The 20,045-nt window shown below is 39.8% G+C and overlaps 1 protein-coding gene across 5 annotated transcripts in view; it reads right to left on the reverse strand.

The window, feature by feature from the left end:
• The window catches only part of KLF7 (Kruppel like factor 7), a 95,920-nt gene that overhangs the window by 41,317 nt on the left and 34,558 nt on the right, over positions 1-20,045 (reverse strand). For 3 of the 5 annotated variants that reach the window (XM_025405104.1, XM_025405105.1, XM_025405106.1), the window contains one exon: positions 9,873-10,503. In XM_025405104.1, coding sequence (XP_025260889.1) covers positions 9,873-10,503 — 631 coding nt within the window. The remainder of the gene's footprint in view (positions 1-9,872; positions 10,504-20,045) is intronic. The other 2 variants (XM_025405108.1, XM_025405107.1) reach the window with 1 other exon arrangement.

Below are 20,045 nucleotides of genomic sequence, written 5' to 3' on the forward strand. Positions count from 1 at the left end.
AGAAATTGGAAGAACTCACGAAAAATCTTCTGTAATGACAGTATTTAGTTTCAAATTCAGTTTAGCTGTAAGCCTTGAGACACTAAACAACAACAAAGAATGAAAAAAACAAAAAGCCAGCAAATTGCCCTCTGCCTAAATTTATAAGTAGCCTACGACACCTTTTCTAAATGCTAATATTTACATGCAAGTGAAACAAAAAAATTTAATATATACCGTCATTTTGCCACACATTGCATTTTCAAATAGGGTAAATCCTCTGTGTACTTGAATTTATTCATATTGATTTTCTGACACTCTCTCCTGAACACTAGGAACATAAAACGTCTTATTACCTATATCAAGGAAGGGAGATGTATCTTTTGTTGCTCTTTTTAAAATACCAATACTAGTTTCAACAGGCTCATGACCAATTGAGAATTCAATATGAGGAATCATTATTTCCTTTCTGCAACAGACGTTCAGTACAGGTGAAGGATGTTGCATATCCCATAGTAAGGGGATTCAAAACACCATGTTATAAGTTCATAACCAAGCAACGAATTCCATGAAATGACATTAAATTACATAAACACACAAAATGAAGACAGAAACCTTTTAAACGGGACTACTGCATAGTTATTCTAAAATATTTCCTACTATATCTTGGTGCTCTTTACCCTCGAATATGTACCAGAGTCAAGCTTTGTCTTGGTTCTATTCATTAGGACACAGATAGAATCCCTACATTTTTTAGGGCATCTGCTAGACTCCTAGAACCACTCTCATTTAACACTGGCTTCCATATTAGAACAAACTATAGTCCTTATTACAAAACATCCCTGCTAGGAAAACAGCAAGGGCTCCAGAGGAAGGTATTAGATACCCTAAGACACCTAAGTAGGCAGTACTCTACCATGGAGGTCAAGTTCTTTATTAACTAAAGATGGCTTCTGGTTTCCTGCCTGCAACAAAATGATTGATAGCTTTTATCATTTTTAGCTCACCTAGTGAAACAGATAAAACTATGATGGCTCAACAAAGTTGGAATTAAAACATCTTTTTACATTATTTGCCTGAAAACAATATGTACCACTTTACTGAATTCCATAAATGTTATAGTAATGGAAACGGGATACATTTTAAAGGCAGAAACAACAAAAGAAGCCTCAGTATATGTTTTATAATACCAGATGAGTAGTTTAGAATATAAAAGGAGTTTTAACCTGTAAATGTATTTTATTTTACAAACAAAATAAAAGAGGTCTTACATGAATGCAGATAACTTTTGAAGGGAAGAAAAAAAAAGATGTGAGGTGCAAAAAGAAGGGGGTGTGCCAAGGAAGCTTGGTTTAGGACAAAGCTGGACTGAGGCTTCATAAGGAACCAGCAATGGGGCATTCTGATCTTTCCTCCCCTACGAGATTATGGGGTCCAATCCTGGGTTAGTCCCCAGCTCACCTAGCTCCATAAACATACATGTTGAAGGAGAAAGTAGGGTGAATTGAAATACGGAACAAAGCGTGCTAAGCTTCTTCTCATTGCAGACATCCTCAAATAACTGAAGTGCTTTCACCTCCATTATATAACCAACCATTGGTGACCAAACATGGAGACATTGCAGGAATGAGGAGTAACTCCACCAGTGGTTGGCTGAATAACTAGCACACTAAAAAGTCACCAACTTCTAATTATTTTAAGTGATCTTGCCTCGACCAACATTTAGCTTAATAACGTCATGTCAATACATTAACAAATTGTTGAAAGGAAGCCACTTTTAGAAAATGTAGAAAATCCAGTAGCAGAGGAGAGGTACATGGGATGCTGCTGGAGTGAAGTGGGGGAATGCCATCCCAGTTCCCAACACTCCCCCATCATGTCTCCCTACCTGTTTACAGACTACTGAAATTCTATGAAGTTTCCCCTAGTTGAAGGTTAAAAAACTAATAATAGAAGATTAAAGTGTTATACACTGGTGGATGGATGTACAATCCACCGACCACAACAGCCTACAGTGTATTGCTACCAGATCCTTTGTGCTGTGAAGGACAGAGGAAGGCTGCAAGACAGAAAATGGCAGAGTACAGGAAGGGATCAGATATTAGGTTCTTAGGTGGGGAATGCAGAAGAAAAAGACCTGTATTTTAGAAAACAAGTTTGGCCAGGGCCATCCAATTTGCCTCCATCAGGGTGAAGACAAATAGAAACTGCCTGCCTGGAAAGGGTTAGGTGTTCTCCATTTGGTACCAGAGTAGCAGAGCTTAGTGTCACATGACACATTCTGCCCCTGGTGGACTAGATTCCCAAACAGCTGCATTTACTCATCGGAACTAATTTCCTTATATGAAAAGTTTGTTTCCTGATGATCCGTTATCAAGGTTTCAACTGTAATTTCTACTACATTCAAGCTGAATATTTTTCAAAGAAAGGTCATTTTAAAATTATTTTTCATCTGTCTTTACATTTTAACTTTTTTAAAAAGATGATCATTCAAAACAAACTTGTTTAAAAAAATTAATACATGAGTTTCTTAAACTCTGTTTTTTTTTTTTTCTAATTCAAACACAATCACTACACCATTGTTTCAACTTCAGGAAACATAGAAAATTCCTGCCTACCATCAATTCTTATAACGTCATCTTAGCCTTCACTCTTTACAAAGCTCCACAGAGCTTTCCTCAAACCTTCCTATATTAGATGTACAGGATAACCATGATCATGACAGTAATTAACACTCATATTATAATAGAAACAGCCTCTGTACATTATCGATTTATTAAAAGGAACAGTTTTTCTAAAAGTTCACACTTGGCCTTCTCAATGTCATTTTTTCATTTGCACAGACTTTTCATGACCCTCTTTTTTTCTTGTCTATCAAACAGAACTGGCCTACCCTTGAAACCTTAGAATTTATAAAATTCTATTACTTTCACTGCCTTTTCTGAAATGAGATTCCTCTTTTCTCTTCTCCTTCCTCCCAGTTCCCCCACATCCCCCACCCAGGCTATATTCTCTTTTGAGATCAGGTTCCAAATATAATGATTTTATGAAACCATATTTCAGGCTTCTGTGTCGAAAAGCAAGGTCCTGGGCAATAAGACAGGGACTAGTGTATGTAGAGTGGGTGTTCAAAAATATTGTTTATGATGAAATACCCATTAATTTCATGTTTTTCTTTCTCCTCCATTCTTATTTTAACATACTTATTTGCTTTGTGACTAACAATTATCCATTAAAAGGACATCTGGAATAGGCATCCCACAAAGCCTACATTTATTTTCATAGTATAATGATAAAATAAATGTGCTTGCTGTGTATATGCTGAGTTTAAGCCATGCTTCCCAATATACATTTACATTAACTTATCTACATAAATGTTAGGAGTTATCACACTGCTAAATTATCATGCGGTAAAGTTTTAAGATTTTACTGAATCAGAAAATTTTCCCAGTGATTGTTTTTCCACCACCTCACTTCATACCCTTTCTTTTCAAACTTCTCTTAAGCTCTTGAATATGCTAAATCCAAATTATCAAACCCTCCTATTCAGCTCTCTCCACCTTGTGAACTGAACATTTAACCCTTATTCTTGTTTCCATCCCATAATCGGGGTTTAATGAGTTTCTGCCTCAACACATGGATAAACTTCATTAGCAGCCATGTGTCTCGGCATATTAAAGGCCCTTTAATGTCTTAAAATTGCCCCATTTCAGTTGCTATTGTATAAATTCAAAGAATTCTTATCTATGGCACTAGGAGGTTGAAAGTGGTTGATGAACCCCCTACAGTTCCACACTGAGGTATTTAATTTTATCCTGCTGCTATGCCTGACCTTGAATTAGGGCTTCTATTTATATAAATTACTATATTATAACATTGGCATCATTTAAAAAGATGAACAGCATCAATAAACACTCTGTACAGAAGGAGAAAAGCGACTTGTTATCTCCACATCTTCCATGCTGCCTCTGACTGCCGATGCAAGACCCTGCTTTCATTTACTGCCCCATCACCGCCCTTTAGCACTCCTTCCCGAATGGACCACCCTGGTCTCCTCTGCTGGTCACTCCCTGGTACGGTGCCTGACATCTATGGGCACTTAATACCTGTTCGCAGAAAGACTGAGGAACACAAACAGTAAGTAAGAGGCAAAACAATCTACTGAGAAGGATGTAAGCCTACAGGTCAGGAGACATGGGTCCAATTTGATTTCTAACAACAGGGAGTTGCATGGCCTGAACTAAGTTACTTTTTTTGGGGGGGGGTCCTCAGTTTCTCCCACGTTGTGATAATACTGACCTTTCTTATTTCATAGGGACAGAGTATTAACATTTGTCATTTTAATGCGTGAACTGAGACTGGCATGTCTCTCTTTAATACTAACGTTAAAAAAAATGAAAATAGTAACGACCATGAAATAGTAGCTTTATCAGTAACAATAACAGGCCTGGAATGGAAGACCATTTCTTTGCAATTTCCTTGTACTGCTTCTCAGTCACCTGATGAGGCACTATGTTTAAGGACCCTCCTAATATCCACCTATTTAGAGAGGATATTTAGTTTTCATTGTCCATTTGTATTTAAACTATATGTTTTTAATTTCCTCTCAATAACGGGTTACTTTTCAAAAATTCATTTGACTTGTTTCGCCTTCATTAGTAAGCACAGAAGTTAAGAGCACTCCGACTGGAGCAATACTTTTTGGTGCAAATCCTTGCCCGACCATCTATGATGAGCTGTGTGACACTGGGCAAATTACTTGACTTCTCTGGGTCTCACTTTCCTCATCTATAAAATAAGATGGTACCTATGTCATTGGGTTAGTTAAGGATTAAAAGCATTAATATTTGTAAAACATTTAGAACAATGTCTGGGACATAGCAAGTGCTTTGTATGTATTTGTTGAATAAGTAAAAAAAATTGTATTTCAAACTTTAAAGGCCTTTCATTACATGTAGGACATAACTTCTGTTTGCCTTTTGAATGCTACACTGGTCTTTCTGTTTGTAGTATTTTTAGTCACCTTTTCATCTGAAAATAAACTAGTTCCCTAAATTCTGATTAAACTTAGAGATTGTGCCACTTTCTGATTCAGTAAGATGGGCCCCAAAGCAAATGTAAAATGCTAAGCAAATTGCACATTTGTATTACTTTTCCACCTGAAAAGCATCCTGTTACACTGTTCAGTACAAAATCTAGAGAATGCTTATCACCACCCATGGTTTAGGTGACAGCAACTTCAGTCTAGAGAGAGAGTCCTCCAAGCAGCACGTAAAGAGAACAAGGCTTCTTCACATCTCCCTTCACTGCGACCAAGAATCAAAGATCGAATGGCCGTTGTCCTGACTTTTCCAATATGACTCACGCATAGTAACATAAATGTGGACGTGCCTTTATATGCATTTTCAAATTTGAAAAGTCTGTTCACTTAGCACAAAGCACCATTTCAATGAAAGGTTTTTATCTCTTCTCAGAAGTAATTAAGAAGAAATGTAGAAAATACTTCTTTCCTTTTTTTACACAGAAACTATTAAGATTTTTTAAAATTTGATTTTTGCTGAGAATGAGCATGAAGTTGTTTTTTTTTTTTTAACATTGGAAGTGAAAGTTACCTTTCATCAAAATATTAAGGATTATTTAGCTGACTCAAGAAGATGAATACAACTATGATCATAATGGTAGAATTCGTGAGAAAGAAAAATATATGAAGACCAGAAAACAGAGTAGGAGAGAAAGGTCTGCAATGGCTTGGCTGCTAAGAACATTTTTACGCTCATGCCAACACTAAGTGCTCTTCCCAATGAATAAACCATATGTCCATTTAAAAAATATTTTTATTGTTTTTGAGACAGGGTCTTGTTCTGTCACCCAGGCTGGAGTGCAGTGGTGCAATCTCGGTTCACTGCAAACTCTGCCTCCTGGGGTCAAGCGATTCTCCTGCCTCAGTCTCCTGAGTAGCTGGGACTACAGGCGCTGCCACCATGCCCAACTAATTTTTGTATTTTTAGTAGAGATGGGTGTTGGTCAGGCTCGTCTCGAACTCCTGACCTCAGGTGATCCACCTGCCTCAGCCTCCCAAAGTCCTAGGATTATAGGCGTGAGCCACAGCGCTTGGCCCTTATGTCTATTTTTATACGCTTCCTTTCACTGAATCCTGCTACTTCATCATATTCCCTTTGTCCCAGTCCTTGCCTCGTCATCCTGCACCTCCAGCTCAGTACCCCCATCTCTAACTTTACTTCCTTGGGCAACCCGTGTTTGTGCCCTAGCTACCAATGTGAACATCTGCTACCTTAAAAAATAATAAATAAAAAATCACCTCATTGCCTAATATCCTCCAGGGCAAAAATTTTGAAGGATTCAGCATCCTCAAAAAACAGCCACAGAAGGAAAAAAATGCATATCTTTTTCAGCTCAGTAAATTCTATCTATATAAAGATTAAATGAATAACACCTTAAAAATTATTCAATGCAAGCAAATCCATGTTACCAACATGTATTGTCTTCCTTTATGCATATAAAAGGAAGACACACACATTTTATTTTACTTCATTTCTTCACTGTTTCTCCTTTGCAATGTATTACCACATAGAAGAGATATAGCATGTATCTGCAACTGTAGAGAATAAAATGCAAATATTTCTCTTCTTTCTCTGGGATGGTATTCCTATCTCCCTTTTTTTCCTGTATCAAAACACCTCTCCAACTGGAAGATAAGAAATATTTTGACTGAATTAAAGTGAGTCCTGTGTTAAAATAGCTTGCCTGAATCCAACCAGAGCCCATTTTTAAAAAATCTTCATTTCCACATTTGGTCAGCAGCTCTCCCAACTCCAGGCCTTATATCAGCAGCCTCTTTCCAACCTGAATTCCAATCTCCATATACCTTTGCCCTCGAGCTTTTACCAGTCCATTTCCTTTACATGTTTGCACTTAATTTGATTCCATCCTTCATGCTTTTTTCATTATTCTTAGTTCATCTACACCACATAAATTATCACCTTTGTTTTCAGTTCCCCATGTGCTCCAATTCACACCAATTCCAAATAAGTACTTCTGATTCTCATCCATTTAATCCAAATTAATTCATATTCTCCCCACCCTCCATCCCTGTCTCTACCTCCCCTTTTATCTGTTTCTCTTTCTTGTAGCACCTACTTTCCCTTCTGTGCATGTCTCTGAGGAAGGTTTTACAGGCAAAATGCTTCTGTGGATGCCACGCAACTGCTTACTATGTTGTGGGAGGAAAGGCATGATCTTTCCGCCTTACTGCCAACTTCCATGGGCCAATGCTTGCATGTCTGGTTTATCCTCCGTAACTTGTGTTCACAGTGTCATCACCCCACATCCCATTGATCAACCACTGGCAGCGAGAGGGAAAAAGCTTCTTGCTGTTTTACGGTATTTAACTTTGGCTAACTGGCTTATTTCTGGCTTACAAAGCTCTTTTTTCACTCAGTCATCACTAATATCAACAACAATAGTAATAGCTATAATCAACCCCACTACTATCTGTAATGAGTTCTTACTATCTATCAGGTATTTTGTTTTTTTACAAGTATTTTACAGATATCTGCTCATTTAATATTCAAAACAATCTAGGAGGTAGACACAATTGTCTCTATTTTAGAAATGAGGAAACTGAGGTCATAAATCTAGGAAGCGATAGGGTGAGGACATTAACCCAAGTCCACCTGATCACAAAGCTCAGCTCTTAACTGCTCTGCAATACTGCTTTTCTAATAATGCTGGTGCCTCCCTGAGTGAATTCCCTATAGGAGTTTTCCACTTTAGTCCAACATAAGGCAAGTAGTTGCAGGTGCCAGGTAACATAATGAGCTCCACCTTGGTAATCACTCTGAGTAGACAATGCTCAAAAAAACAAAGCACCAAATCATGCATCAACCCTAACAGTCACCCTCCTGACATCTCTGTTAGAAAGAGGGGATAAGAAAGAAGAAGAAAATGCTCTGGACTCCCTAAAAACAATCTCTGCTTTCCCAGAGCTGTCCAGCCTCCATGCTAAGCAGGATGTGCCCTTAGTGCCAATAATTCAAAAAGTGTCCATAATCATGAACTCCACAGCCCCAAGACAACACAACATTCTTGCCCTTTTCTGCCTTCTCTGGTTTCCTGGAGGGGCCAGGAGATGAGTCATGCACTCCAGCCTGGGAGCACTGCAATGTCTTTCCAATGTCTTGCCATTACTTTACTCATTGACTTTACAAAGAAAGAAATATCAATAAAAACTACCTTCAGGACAATATCAAAGAAGCAAAAACTGACAATAGCATGAAGCATTAGCCTTGGTGTATGTGGAGTGGTGAACTGGAACCCAAATTCTGATGAGAAACCATGAGTGGGTCTCTGCCTGAGCCACGGGATATAATCATTATGTTAGGAGACTGTCCTATGAACCAAGCAAGAGCCACACAGGAAATTAAGTTCAGAATTAGAGCAGTACAGGCCCAAGTCCTGGTGTGCAAGGAAGTAATGTCAGTCTTCACTCTCCCATGGGAATAACTCTGAGGTTCAAAACAGTGATTTCCTCTGTCACACATTATGTATTTGAACTTCAGAAAGTTCTTCTCTACTACACAAAAATAGTTCATAGACCTCCAGAACATTAGAATTGAAAGGGGCCTTAAGAGTCAGATTGTTCAACAGATGTGGACAATGAGCTCTGGCGAGGTAAAGGAACAGGCTCAAGGTCACAGAGCTAGATAGTGGCAGAGTTAGAACTAAAGCCCAGGTTGTTCTCATTTTCCAGCCAACAATCTCTCCCCTGCACACTTCTTTGGTGGCACAGCCCAGAAGGCCCCCCAGAGCACCAAACACTTTTCCTAGCTTATATGCCATCACTGATTTCTCTCCAAGAATGCTTTTATACTTCCACTTACACCTTTGGGGATTTTCCCTATTCAGCTCGCAGCATGCAAACAGTATGCAAAAACCACACAGGTAGCACACTGATGGAGGGTCACTTAAAAGCCACCAATCACGGTAACTGCTACTAGCATCCTCATAGCTCAGGAAGAGACACTACCCCTAAGCTCCAATCTCAAAGCAGAGAACAAAGACCAGTTCCAAGAAAAATACGAGTCTCACTCTTTTCTGTGTAAACCCCACTTTTCCAAATTATCCCATTGCTCAAAAGATCAGTATGATTGGAACTTAGGGGTAGTGTCTCTTCCTGGGCTACTAGGATGCCCTGAGTAAAATACACAATCCCCATCCCTCCCCCACCCGCTCTTACCACACACATAGCAATGTAATCACTTTAGCAACTTCTCAGTAACAAGCTCATTAAAAAGCAATTCTGCCATCTCTCCATAAAGCACGCGCCAGAGAACAATGCAAAAGAGGAGATGCCAATTAATTATAGAATGATCACATCTAATGAACTCTGAAACCCTCCTGCTGTTGGTGACTTTGATGAAAAATCAGGATGCTGGGAAAAGAGTGAATAGGGACACCCTGGCTACCTTGTTTAACTGTGAATGCTTTCAAATGCATCCTCAGACCCCAGTGTTGATCAAAACTGTGGAGCTACACTCGCAAAACAATGCAAAGTGTCAGGAAAGCGACAAGTGTCTGTGTCACAAACAGCTACGAGTCACTGCCAGGGCCCCCTTCAGCCATCCTCAGAACTGCATGATTCTATGCTGTGGTTGGCACTGTAGGGACAAACCCATGTCCTGTGCTTGGGACATCTTGAGATCTTAAGGTAACAAGTGAGTCATTCTTTGTCCCTACCTGGGCCCTCCCGCCTGTCTATCACCTCCTCATCAGCAGGGATGCCACTCCTCAGAACAAAGAGGAGCCCTCCCACATGAGGAGGCTACGGGAGGGGAAAGGAGAAGAAACCACGTGCGGCCAACTTGTACCACTACCTGTGTGAGTCCTCTGGTGGGCCTTTAAGTGGGAGCTTTTTGTATAAACTTTCCGGCACCCGTTAAACTGACAGCGGTGAACCCTCTTCTTGTTTTCGGGACATGCTTCAGCCCCTAGCCCTCCTTGGTCACTGTCGCTCTGTCCACTCTTAACGGCTCCGGCAGCCGTCACGGCTGCTGCAGCTGTTGCGACCCCTCCCACCTTTACGGAGCTGAGAGCAGCCTTCTTGGCCACCAGTTTCAACGTCACCGTGCCATCCACGGCAGAGAGAGTTTGTGAGGTTTTGACCAGATGGCGGCTGAGCTCAGGGGACGATGGGGGCGTTAATGAGGTCACTGCGTTGAGCTGGGCCTGGTTGACGGCTGTGTAGCTGTCTAGAGAAGAGCTGGCCGGTTGGAGGCTGAGGCAGGTCTCAGATAGCAACTTGTCCCGAGAGAGCAAGATGTCCACTGCTGAGCTCTTCTCACAGATGGCCGCTTCCACGGGGAGCAGCAGGGGGTCTAAGCGACGGAAGCTTTCCTCAATGCACGGGGGAGGGGAGGCGTGGAGGAAACAGTCCAAGTCCTCACCAAAGGTCTCCGAGATCCTCCTGGGCTCCGTCTGCAGGTAGCGTTCCAATTCAAGGCATGTCTGCGAGAGGAAGAACGAGGGAGAGAAACAACCATCAGAGGCACAGAACACCATGAGGCCACACGTTGACAGGCAGAGGGGAAGGTGCAGAGAGATTGGTTTCATGGCTTATATCAGAAACACTTTAGTAGAAGGTCTGACCTTGTTATTTATTCTCTGAATACCTCTGAAGGGTTCATAAGGGTCACATCACATGATTTAAATTACTCTAGCTGAAGCAGAACAAGAGCCTCAGAAGGACTATTTCATACCTTCGAGATTCCAGAGAACATCAAATGATGATCTCTTGCCCCTCAATCCAATTCAGAAGGTAAGATGCTCCAATTCCCCCTCTAGAAATTCTCATGCAAGCAAGAAGCAAATAGAAACAGATAAGGTTTTCATACTTAGACTTCCCAGAGTCCAACTTCATTATTCAAAATAGACTTGAGCACATCGCACAAGTAAGTCAGTTTTCCCACTTGCTCTGAAGAACAAGCCATGTTCACTCAAACTAAGAGGTGACCTCAGTAACAATCAATCAACGGCAAGCCCTGCCTTGGGGATGGATTCCATAACCAGCAGGAAAGAATATTGTTCTAAAGAATGTCTACCATAAAACTTTTGAGGCACAAGACAAAACCCTTGTTGTTTATAGCAAGTCATTTAAAATACAATGCTATATACTTTGTGGCAAGGGGCATAAATCCCATTTCAATGGTTTAGTGTCTCTGACTACATAATAAAAATACATTCAAACATAGCTATTCAGACCACTTAAAGATAGGACCCAATATATTTCAACATAAAATTTTCACCTGGTAAAGAAACAGGGGAGAAGAACCAAAAAGTTTAGTTTCAACAAATCTTCATCCATGGCACTCGTAAGTTTTTGTAAGATAGGGGAGTGCTTTTATGGCAAAAGTAGATATTTAAGAAGTTTGTATTCTTGGCCGGGCGCGGTGGCTCAAGCCTGTAATCCCAGCACTTTGGGAGGCCGAGACGGGTGGATCACGAGGTCAGGAGATCGAGACCATCCTGGCTAACACGGTGAAACCCCGTCTCTACTAAAAAAAATACAAAAAACTAGCCGGGCGAGGTGGCAGGCACCTGTAGTCCCAGCTACTCGGGAGGCTGAGGCAGGAGAATGGCGTAAACCCAGGAGGCGGAGCTTGCAGTGAGCTGAGATCTGGCCACTGCACTCCAGCCTGGGCCACAGAGCGAGACTCCGTCTCAAAAAAAAAACAAAAAAAAAAACAAAAAAAAAGAAGTTTGTATTCTAATGCCCTCCTCACTCAAAAATCCTAAAATTCCAGAATCTTGTATAAAACTACGTTGCTAACCTGCACTATCAGCTCAATTTGCTCTATCTTCTGGATTCAACAAAGAACCACCGATGGCAAATTTAAAATGTGACTAGCTCCAAATTTACTGCCCCCGTAAAGCTCCTATGTTTTCAACCAATGTTCTGATTCTAAGCGTTTATTATATTAAGAATATATTCTAATGATATACCTAGTAGTGTTGTATCTGTCAAGGATTTTATTTTGGTGACATTTCAAGAGACTGGTTTTTAATCACACTTCTGGTAAAACTCTGCATTACTGAATAAGAAAATCAGATTTTTAACTGTGAATCAGCTTTGGGTCTCACTGTTGATTTTCAATGGTAAGAACTAATGAATGGTTTCAATCTTCATTCAGCACTCATGTCACAAGTGTTCATTCAACTACTGTGCTCACAGCAAGGTACAAGGCTTTGTATGTGGTAGAGGGAGAAGATACAGCAGTAGATCCGTGTGATGCAGGTATACAATGAACAACCACAAGCTAAAAATTACATAAATTCACATAAAAATATGATACCAAAAATAGTATAAAATGTGTTAAGTTCTTAGGGGCCGAGTGGACACCTAATTCTACACTCTATAGTAATGTAGTACTAATCAAGGAAAGCTTAGTGGACAAGGAAGTTTTGATTCTGTTTTGCTTATTGATTAAATAATAGCTCTGACTCAGTAGCTTCCCACTACTCTATGTTCGAAACCAATATGATGACCTTCTCCGGTCTACAAATATGAATTATCCTCACTTGCTTCTTTTCTGAACTCCACTTCTCAAAAGTTTCCCCTTCTGTATTCCATCTCACTGCTAGAAATTATCACTTACATTTCTCCAATATTGAAGCCCTCAGTCTTGGCTCCATTCAATTCATTTCTGAATTATAAGATTCTACTCCTGAAATCTCCCTTTAATTTCTTCTTCCCTTTCTGAATTATCACCTACCAAGCACAGTGCCTGGCACCTAACAGGTACATAATGTCTGTCAAAGACAAAGCCCACTTTATACTATTACTTTGATCATTCTACCTCTTCTACTCTTCAAAAGCCATCTTTGAAACCCTACCCTGTACCATGCTGAGGGGGAAATCTCAGAAATGACACTAATACATATCTCTGGGAATACAACTGCAAAGGTTCTTCAGCTTTGCCTAAACAGCAGTACCAGATCTTTGAGACACAGATATGTTTTAGGTAAAAATCAGGATGCCTGGGTAACATACCAAGACCCTGTCTCCACAAAAACTAAAAGAAAAGTAGCCGGGCACAGTGGCTTGTGCCTATTGTCCCAGCTACTCAGATGGCTGAAGTGGGAGAATCACTTAAGCCCAGGAGTTCAAGGTTGCAGTGAGCTACGGTCATACCACTGCACTCCAGCCCTTTGGGCAAGACAGCAAGACCCTGTTTCTACAAAAAAAAACCCAAAAACAACAAAAAGAAAAAACCGTTGACTCATGGGGTGTCAGATGTCCTTGAAGTAGTTCCCTGCCTCCTCTACAATGACTTTTACATACTCAATCATCACTGCCTGTGCATAGAGTTTTTGTATCCATTTCTTTACATACTATCCAGCTCAAAGATGGAAAAGTCACTAAGAAATTGTGACTATTAGAAGGTTCAGATCTCTTCATATTCAGAGTTCTGTGGGGCTGAGATATTCTAAATAAATTTACACACCCTTCTGGGAGGATTAAGTAACTTATCCAGTATGCCCTGGTGTGAATTGCAGGAGCACGAGTCGTATTTATGATGTAAAGATGGAGAGACACCTGATCACTAAAATGTGGAAAAATCTGGACCACTTCAGAGTGGCTATAACTTGCAATCCTAATACAGGGCATTCTTATTCCTTCTGAAAATTGAAGAAGCGTAAGTACCCATCGGGATGTACTGGACAGCCCTGTCAAATCATTATGAAATGACTGCTGTCTTAGGAAATATACTTCTTATATCTGCTGGAGATGAAGTTTAGGTAGAGGGGAAGATTTTGTCAATTGGAAACCAGGGTGAGGTGGTTAAAAACTTTTCTCATCACGAGTAATGGAGATTAAAATGTTAAGGTCAAGGAGGATTCTATTATTGGATTATTTCCAAGTCAATGAGAACATTTATTTCCAACATTGTTTGTAAATGATTATCAGAACTCTCATAAGAAATGTCCATGATAGGCCAGGCACAGTGGCTCACGCCTATAATCCTAACGCTTTACGAGGTCGAGGCAAATGGATCAATTGAGGTCAGGAGTTTGAAACCAGCCTGGCTAATATAATGAAACCCCACCTCTACTAAATATACAAAAAATTAGCCAGGTGGGGTGGCGTGTGCCTGTAATCCCAGCTACTCAGGAGACTGAGGCAGAAGAATCACTTGAACCCATGAGATGGAGGTTGCAGTGAGCCAAGATTGCACCACTGTACTCCAGCCTGGGCAACAGAGCAAAATTCTATGACAAAAAAAAAAAAAAAGCCCATGATGTTTAATGGGAATTGAGGTATTAGTATTTCCTCATGGATTTTAATATATACACACATACATATATAGAGAAATAAATGTGTATATGTATGTGAGAGTATACATATATATATTTCCTAACTCCATCCACTGAAAGAGGCTACAGGCAAAGATCAACCCCAGTAGCAATGAGCACACTTAGCCCAGGGATCTTGGTTTCTAAATATCATTACCTAATAAAGGGAACCAGGACTCCCTCGATAAATAGTCGTTTGAAGGGCTGGAACAATGAAAATAAAAGTTGAGCCTAGAATATCATTGTGGTACCAAAATATGAGGACGTGCTCATAAAGTGATGAAGTCATGTCAGAAAGACTCAGAAGCCAACTTAAAGGAGTTCTCAATGGCCAAATGAAAAATACTAGGTTATAATTCATAAAATAAATATCCCTAATCCATACTGATATAAATAACTGAAAATAAATAAATAAATAAATAACTGAATAAATTAAAAGATGGAAGGAAAAGGTCAGTTCCTCATTACAGTAAAATTATGATTCAAAAACACAGAAGGAATGATGGAAATAGAAAATCACCATTAGGCAAACAGCAAGGTAATAATGATTACAAGTAAGAATTACCAATGGATGCTAAAACCAGTAGACAGATGTACGAGAAACAAGGTATCCGCCTTGTCTCAAAGTATCCACCCAACAAAATATTTATTAATTACAAAGATAAAAATAATAACTTTACAGTGGAGAAACCTGGAAGAAACCACCCTAGCCATATGATCAAAGTTAGCAGCACAAGGAACAAGTAATACTGATCACGTGTACCCCTGATATGATATGCTGACAAGGGTACAATATTATTCTATGATATTCCTGTCAAAATGGATAACCTCAATCTAATCGCAAGAAAACAGACGAATTTAAATTGAGGACTATTCTACAAAGGAAATAGCCAGTTATTCTTTAAGTGTTGGGTCACAAAGAACAAAGAAAGACTGAGAAGCTGTCACAGACTGGAGGAGAATGAGGAGATATGGCAACTAAATGCAATGGATCCTGGTCTGGATCCTGAACCAGTAAAAAGGACTGGTGAAAAAAATAATATAATTCAACGGAAATGTATAGATTAGTTAATGGTATTATATCAATGATAGCTTCCTGGTTCTTATAATTGAACTATGGCTGCATAACATTAGGGGAAGCTGGACAAACCATATTTGGTAACTCTACGTACTATTTCTGCAACGTTTCTGTAAGTCTAAACTAACTTCAAAAAACACAGAGAGAGAGACGAAGACCATCAGCAGGCTAAAAGTGTCCCTAAACTGTAAATTTGGATATAGAGTTCAAATGTTTTTCCACCAGAACCAGAGATTTACTCTGTTTGAATGATACTCTTGCCAGCAAACTCCAAATCTACGTCAGCAGATGTCAGTTTAATGACATAAATTATGCCTGTCTGGCACTCACCTTGGAGGTACAAGGCTTCCCTCAGCCTGACCTAACCATACAACTTGAGGCTTGAGCTACTGGATCAACCCCCAACCCTAAAAAATTCATTACAGTCAGCAACGGGAAGAAAATGTTCCTGAGTGCAAAGTGATTTTCCTCTATATTGATGAGTCACAGATGAGCTTTGTGAAGACTCTCTTGATATCTCAACTTTGAAATGCATGGCTTCGCCTAACTTCCTAATAAACATCACCTGAAATTCGTGTTGAAATGATCATCTTTAAACCTTTTCAAATACTCTCTTCTTGCTTTTCATAGCCTTCTTACTTGTTACAACATACTTATTAAAAGTAATAATCCAAGACCTAGTTAAAAAATAATAGACTTTAAACCTATTACTGCCTACTACATCTATGATAATTTTCTTACGAGGACCTGACTTTTCCTCTCCATTTGTTTATTCAATCATTTGTTTGTATCGGTATGAATTCATTTTTATTTTATTCTATGGATTGTAATCCACTATCATCATTATTCATTTTTGTTGCTCAGAGGCAAAAGTTTCCAGAGACAGAAGTTGAAAGAAAACAGGATAACTCAAGTTTTGTGGCACATATTAAGTTTATCAAAATCTCTCTGCTGCTGGCAAGAGGTAGTTACTTTCACAGCCTTGAGAAAAATAGAAGACACTTGGTCATATATGGGCATGAAGCCAAGGTTACCAAACGGCTTCTGTTCAACCTGTCTTTATCTCATCATCAATTATGTGAAAGTTGCTGGTCAGGATTGCAAACATCTCCTGTCACTTTGACTATTTCCCCTAAAACCCCTACTTAAAGGGTTTCCTTCACCTGTTCTTCTTGTCCTTACTTTCCCATGCCCATATGCTTGAAACAATCTTCCTTTCACCTTCCCTCCCACTCATCGTTCTTTCATTCCAAGTTCAACATAAAGTCTATCCCCTTCAGGGAGCCCAATCTAGGAAAAAATGGAGTCAAGAAAATACGCTGACTCTCAAGTGTTGAAAGACACCCCTCTTCAATCCTAGACAATTAAACAGTATTTCCAAAATAAATCTTAGAGTCCACAGATTGGTGGGATGTCTGGTTTATTAAGATCATGATTTTAAGAGCAATGACATTTCTTATACCGTATGTTACTAAACAGTAAAGTTAAGTGGTTAGAGCTAAACCTCTACGTCTGTTTTGTCACATGGCAGATATGTCTAAGTGTTTGAAGTGATGGAGAGTTGTAAGAGTTAGAACTTTCTGAAAAAAGGAGCTAGCATCGTCTCACAACTCTCATCCATTGCAACCACTATAACTACAATTATGTTTAGTTGGGGCAGACTGTAGTCCAGGCTCTTCACTGCCATCACTTTTCAAACAAATTATCTGGAACGTAAAAGGTTCTAGTTTTTATTTGTGTCTTTTAATTTGAACATAAGGCAAAACCATTAGTATAATATTTTTGCTACTACCCAATAACTGTGCCACTTTGGGTAATTATTGAGAGTCTCTGGATCCATGTATACTCAAGTTAGTAAGTAAAACAAATTTAAAGAAACAAAGAAATTGCAATTTTCTAATGACTTTTTCTGGTACAGAGTCAATGAAATAAAAGGCCACCAACTACACTCAATGTTTCTAATCAATTTTCAGTCATTTGTGGTCCTTTAGCCAGCTGCCCTTAATCTCAATCATTCCACCTATCTCACCTAAAAGGGCCAAGAGTTAAAAGTACAAAGAGATTAAACAAATTGGGGAGATAATGCAGATACAAAAGCATGGGAAACTGCAGCTTTCCACCATGTGGAAACTTGCAAAGTCATGCTCCCTCTGAGATCAGATCTGGACCTGAATGATGATGATGGTGGTGGTGAGGAGGATGATGCTTCTGGTGAAGAAGGGATGGACTTTGGTTCCTAGAAAGAATGTTCACCCAAGTAATCGCACAAGCAGGTAAACTACACTTGGCTGCCCACGGGAGCCCCTTTCTGACATTTATTATGTGGTTTTTGTCATGTGGTATTAACCATGGTGTCACAGTCCCCAAAGAGTTTGAAGTAAAGAAAGAAACAAACCCCTTGCCTTTCTCCTGGGAGGGTCCCAAAGTTCAATTAGCGTTTTTGTGCTTTGAAATCTTCAAACATCCCAGAATGGAAATTCAGAGTGACACAAAACAAGCTACTGTTAGGAGGGAAATGTGGGCTTCTTTCTTCAAGCCACCTTTTAAAATACTCATTCTTTTCTAACTTATTAGATGTGTTTACATATCACTTTTCAGCAAAAAAGACAGATTCTCTGACTCCAGAAACCAACCTGAAAATCTGGATTGCAAAGACTGATATTGATGGCAACTTTGTGACTCTCTTTCTCTTCAAAGAATGATATGATGTAATGATTCTGACACATTCCTAGGCTTTCAAAATTAAGTCAGAATTGAAAGACAGGAAAGGATGTGGGAAGCATGGCCAGGGAGATTTGGTCCATTTTTGTCAGAAGTTGGAGGAGGAGAAAGATGTACTATGCTTAATAAACTCAGGAAGTCCATCAGAGATTCTCAGATTCCAAGCACCTGAACCTTGTTGCCTACCTTTCTGGGTTTCAACATTGTAAATAGGCTTGAGGAAGAAGGCGGTAACACTGAATCTACCTCATGGCAGAAAGGATAAATAAACCAGTGCAAGAATCCACCTTGTGAGACCTAGAAAGTGATTCCTAACAAGATATTAAGCACATGTTCACTTTTTCTTAACTTTCATGACCAGGAAATATTAGGAGAGAATGAATTTTGTCTAGAAAATGTGGATAATCAAGTAGACAGTATGAGTGAAAATCTTACTGCATTTTTTTGGCTATTAGCTTAAAAGAAAACCCACATCAATAGCACACCCCAGAGGTACAACAGTATTACACATTACTGTCAGGATTGCTGAACTCCATGAAATAACCAGTGGACTACGACAAATGCTAAGACTGCATTGCTTTTGACTTTCTCACATCGACTGGTTGCTGGAGCTGAAACCAAGTTATGTATTTCCCTCTGGTAATCTGTAAATTTTGAGAGACAATGCTATGAAAACTAACTTAATTCTAAACAAACACGAAAGTTGAAAAACTTCTATCAAAACCTCTTCCGTATTTCTCTTCTCCTATTTTCAACAAACAAAGAAAATATTTGTTTGTATATGTTTCCTTGGGGAGGTGGGTGGTGAAGGGGAGAAAGGAGACAAGATTAAAGGCCTGGGGAGAGGGTGATGTCTTTGAAATTACTTTCCCCAGGCACATGATGCAAAGCAGCCTCAAATACCCCTTTCATCTTCCAAGGATTCCTTAGTTGCAGTGCATAAAAGAAATTCCCAAAACAACTCAAATCTAAATTAACTGTCAAAGTGAGCTTTCAAGTCACATAACCTGGGCAGAGCTGGTAGCTGTGGCCCAGGCCTCACACCCTTTGAAGGAAGGCACTGGGTTCCCCTACACTGCCAACAACTTGGAAATGCACTTTCCTCATTCATAATGTCTGTGATCCTCAAAATTCAATGCAACCACTAGGGACATGATGGCCCATGCAGAGAGGCTTCTCTAACTTGGTTTAGAGCTGTTTTTCCAGATGTTACTCTGCAGGACACACTGACTGGGAGTCTACTGGCCGGGCCTCTACCCACAGTTGCAGGCAGCCCTTTAGAAGAGCTGCTCACTATTACTTGGCCACTGGACTATACCTAAATTCCAGCTTCTGAGTAGTAAAGAGACAACACTGCTCATGCAGAGCTGGGGCCTAGAAGATGCTTCTGTATGCTATCCCCTCATCTCCTGTGCCCTCATCTCCCAACCAGGCCCCTATTCAGGTTGGCACACACTGGTGGAAATCCCATTTGTCACATATAGATTGAAAGCAAGTTGCATTAGATGGCCCTGCTTGGGTCATTACACTTCCACGGACAAAATGAAATTCACACCTCAAAGAGTCAATAAAAAATAATCCTACTCATACTACTGGTAAGTGCAAAGGGCTAGATCTGGACTGAAAGTGAGATTTAAGACTGAGAAAATGCAGGAGAGACACTCCAATGGGAAAAACCCATCACAGCCCATGACAATGGCAACTAGTCGGTCCCTGCTCTGAAAGGAGAGGACTCTAACCAGTTCATCAAGAGCCCACGGACTTGGAAGGAGGCCTCTTTTCAAAAGAGTGATGGCTTCCCAAGAACAACAATGGCCCTGTCGCTTTTTCAGCTTCCCATTAATTTTCCATAAAAAGCAGTTTTCTTGACGAGCGCTTGTGTCAGGCAGGGCCTGAT

The sequence above is a fragment of the Theropithecus gelada genome, chromosome 12 (assembly GCF_003255815.1).
Source record: "Theropithecus gelada isolate Dixy chromosome 12, Tgel_1.0, whole genome shotgun sequence".
NCBI lineage: Eukaryota > Metazoa > Chordata > Mammalia > Primates > Cercopithecidae > Theropithecus > Theropithecus gelada.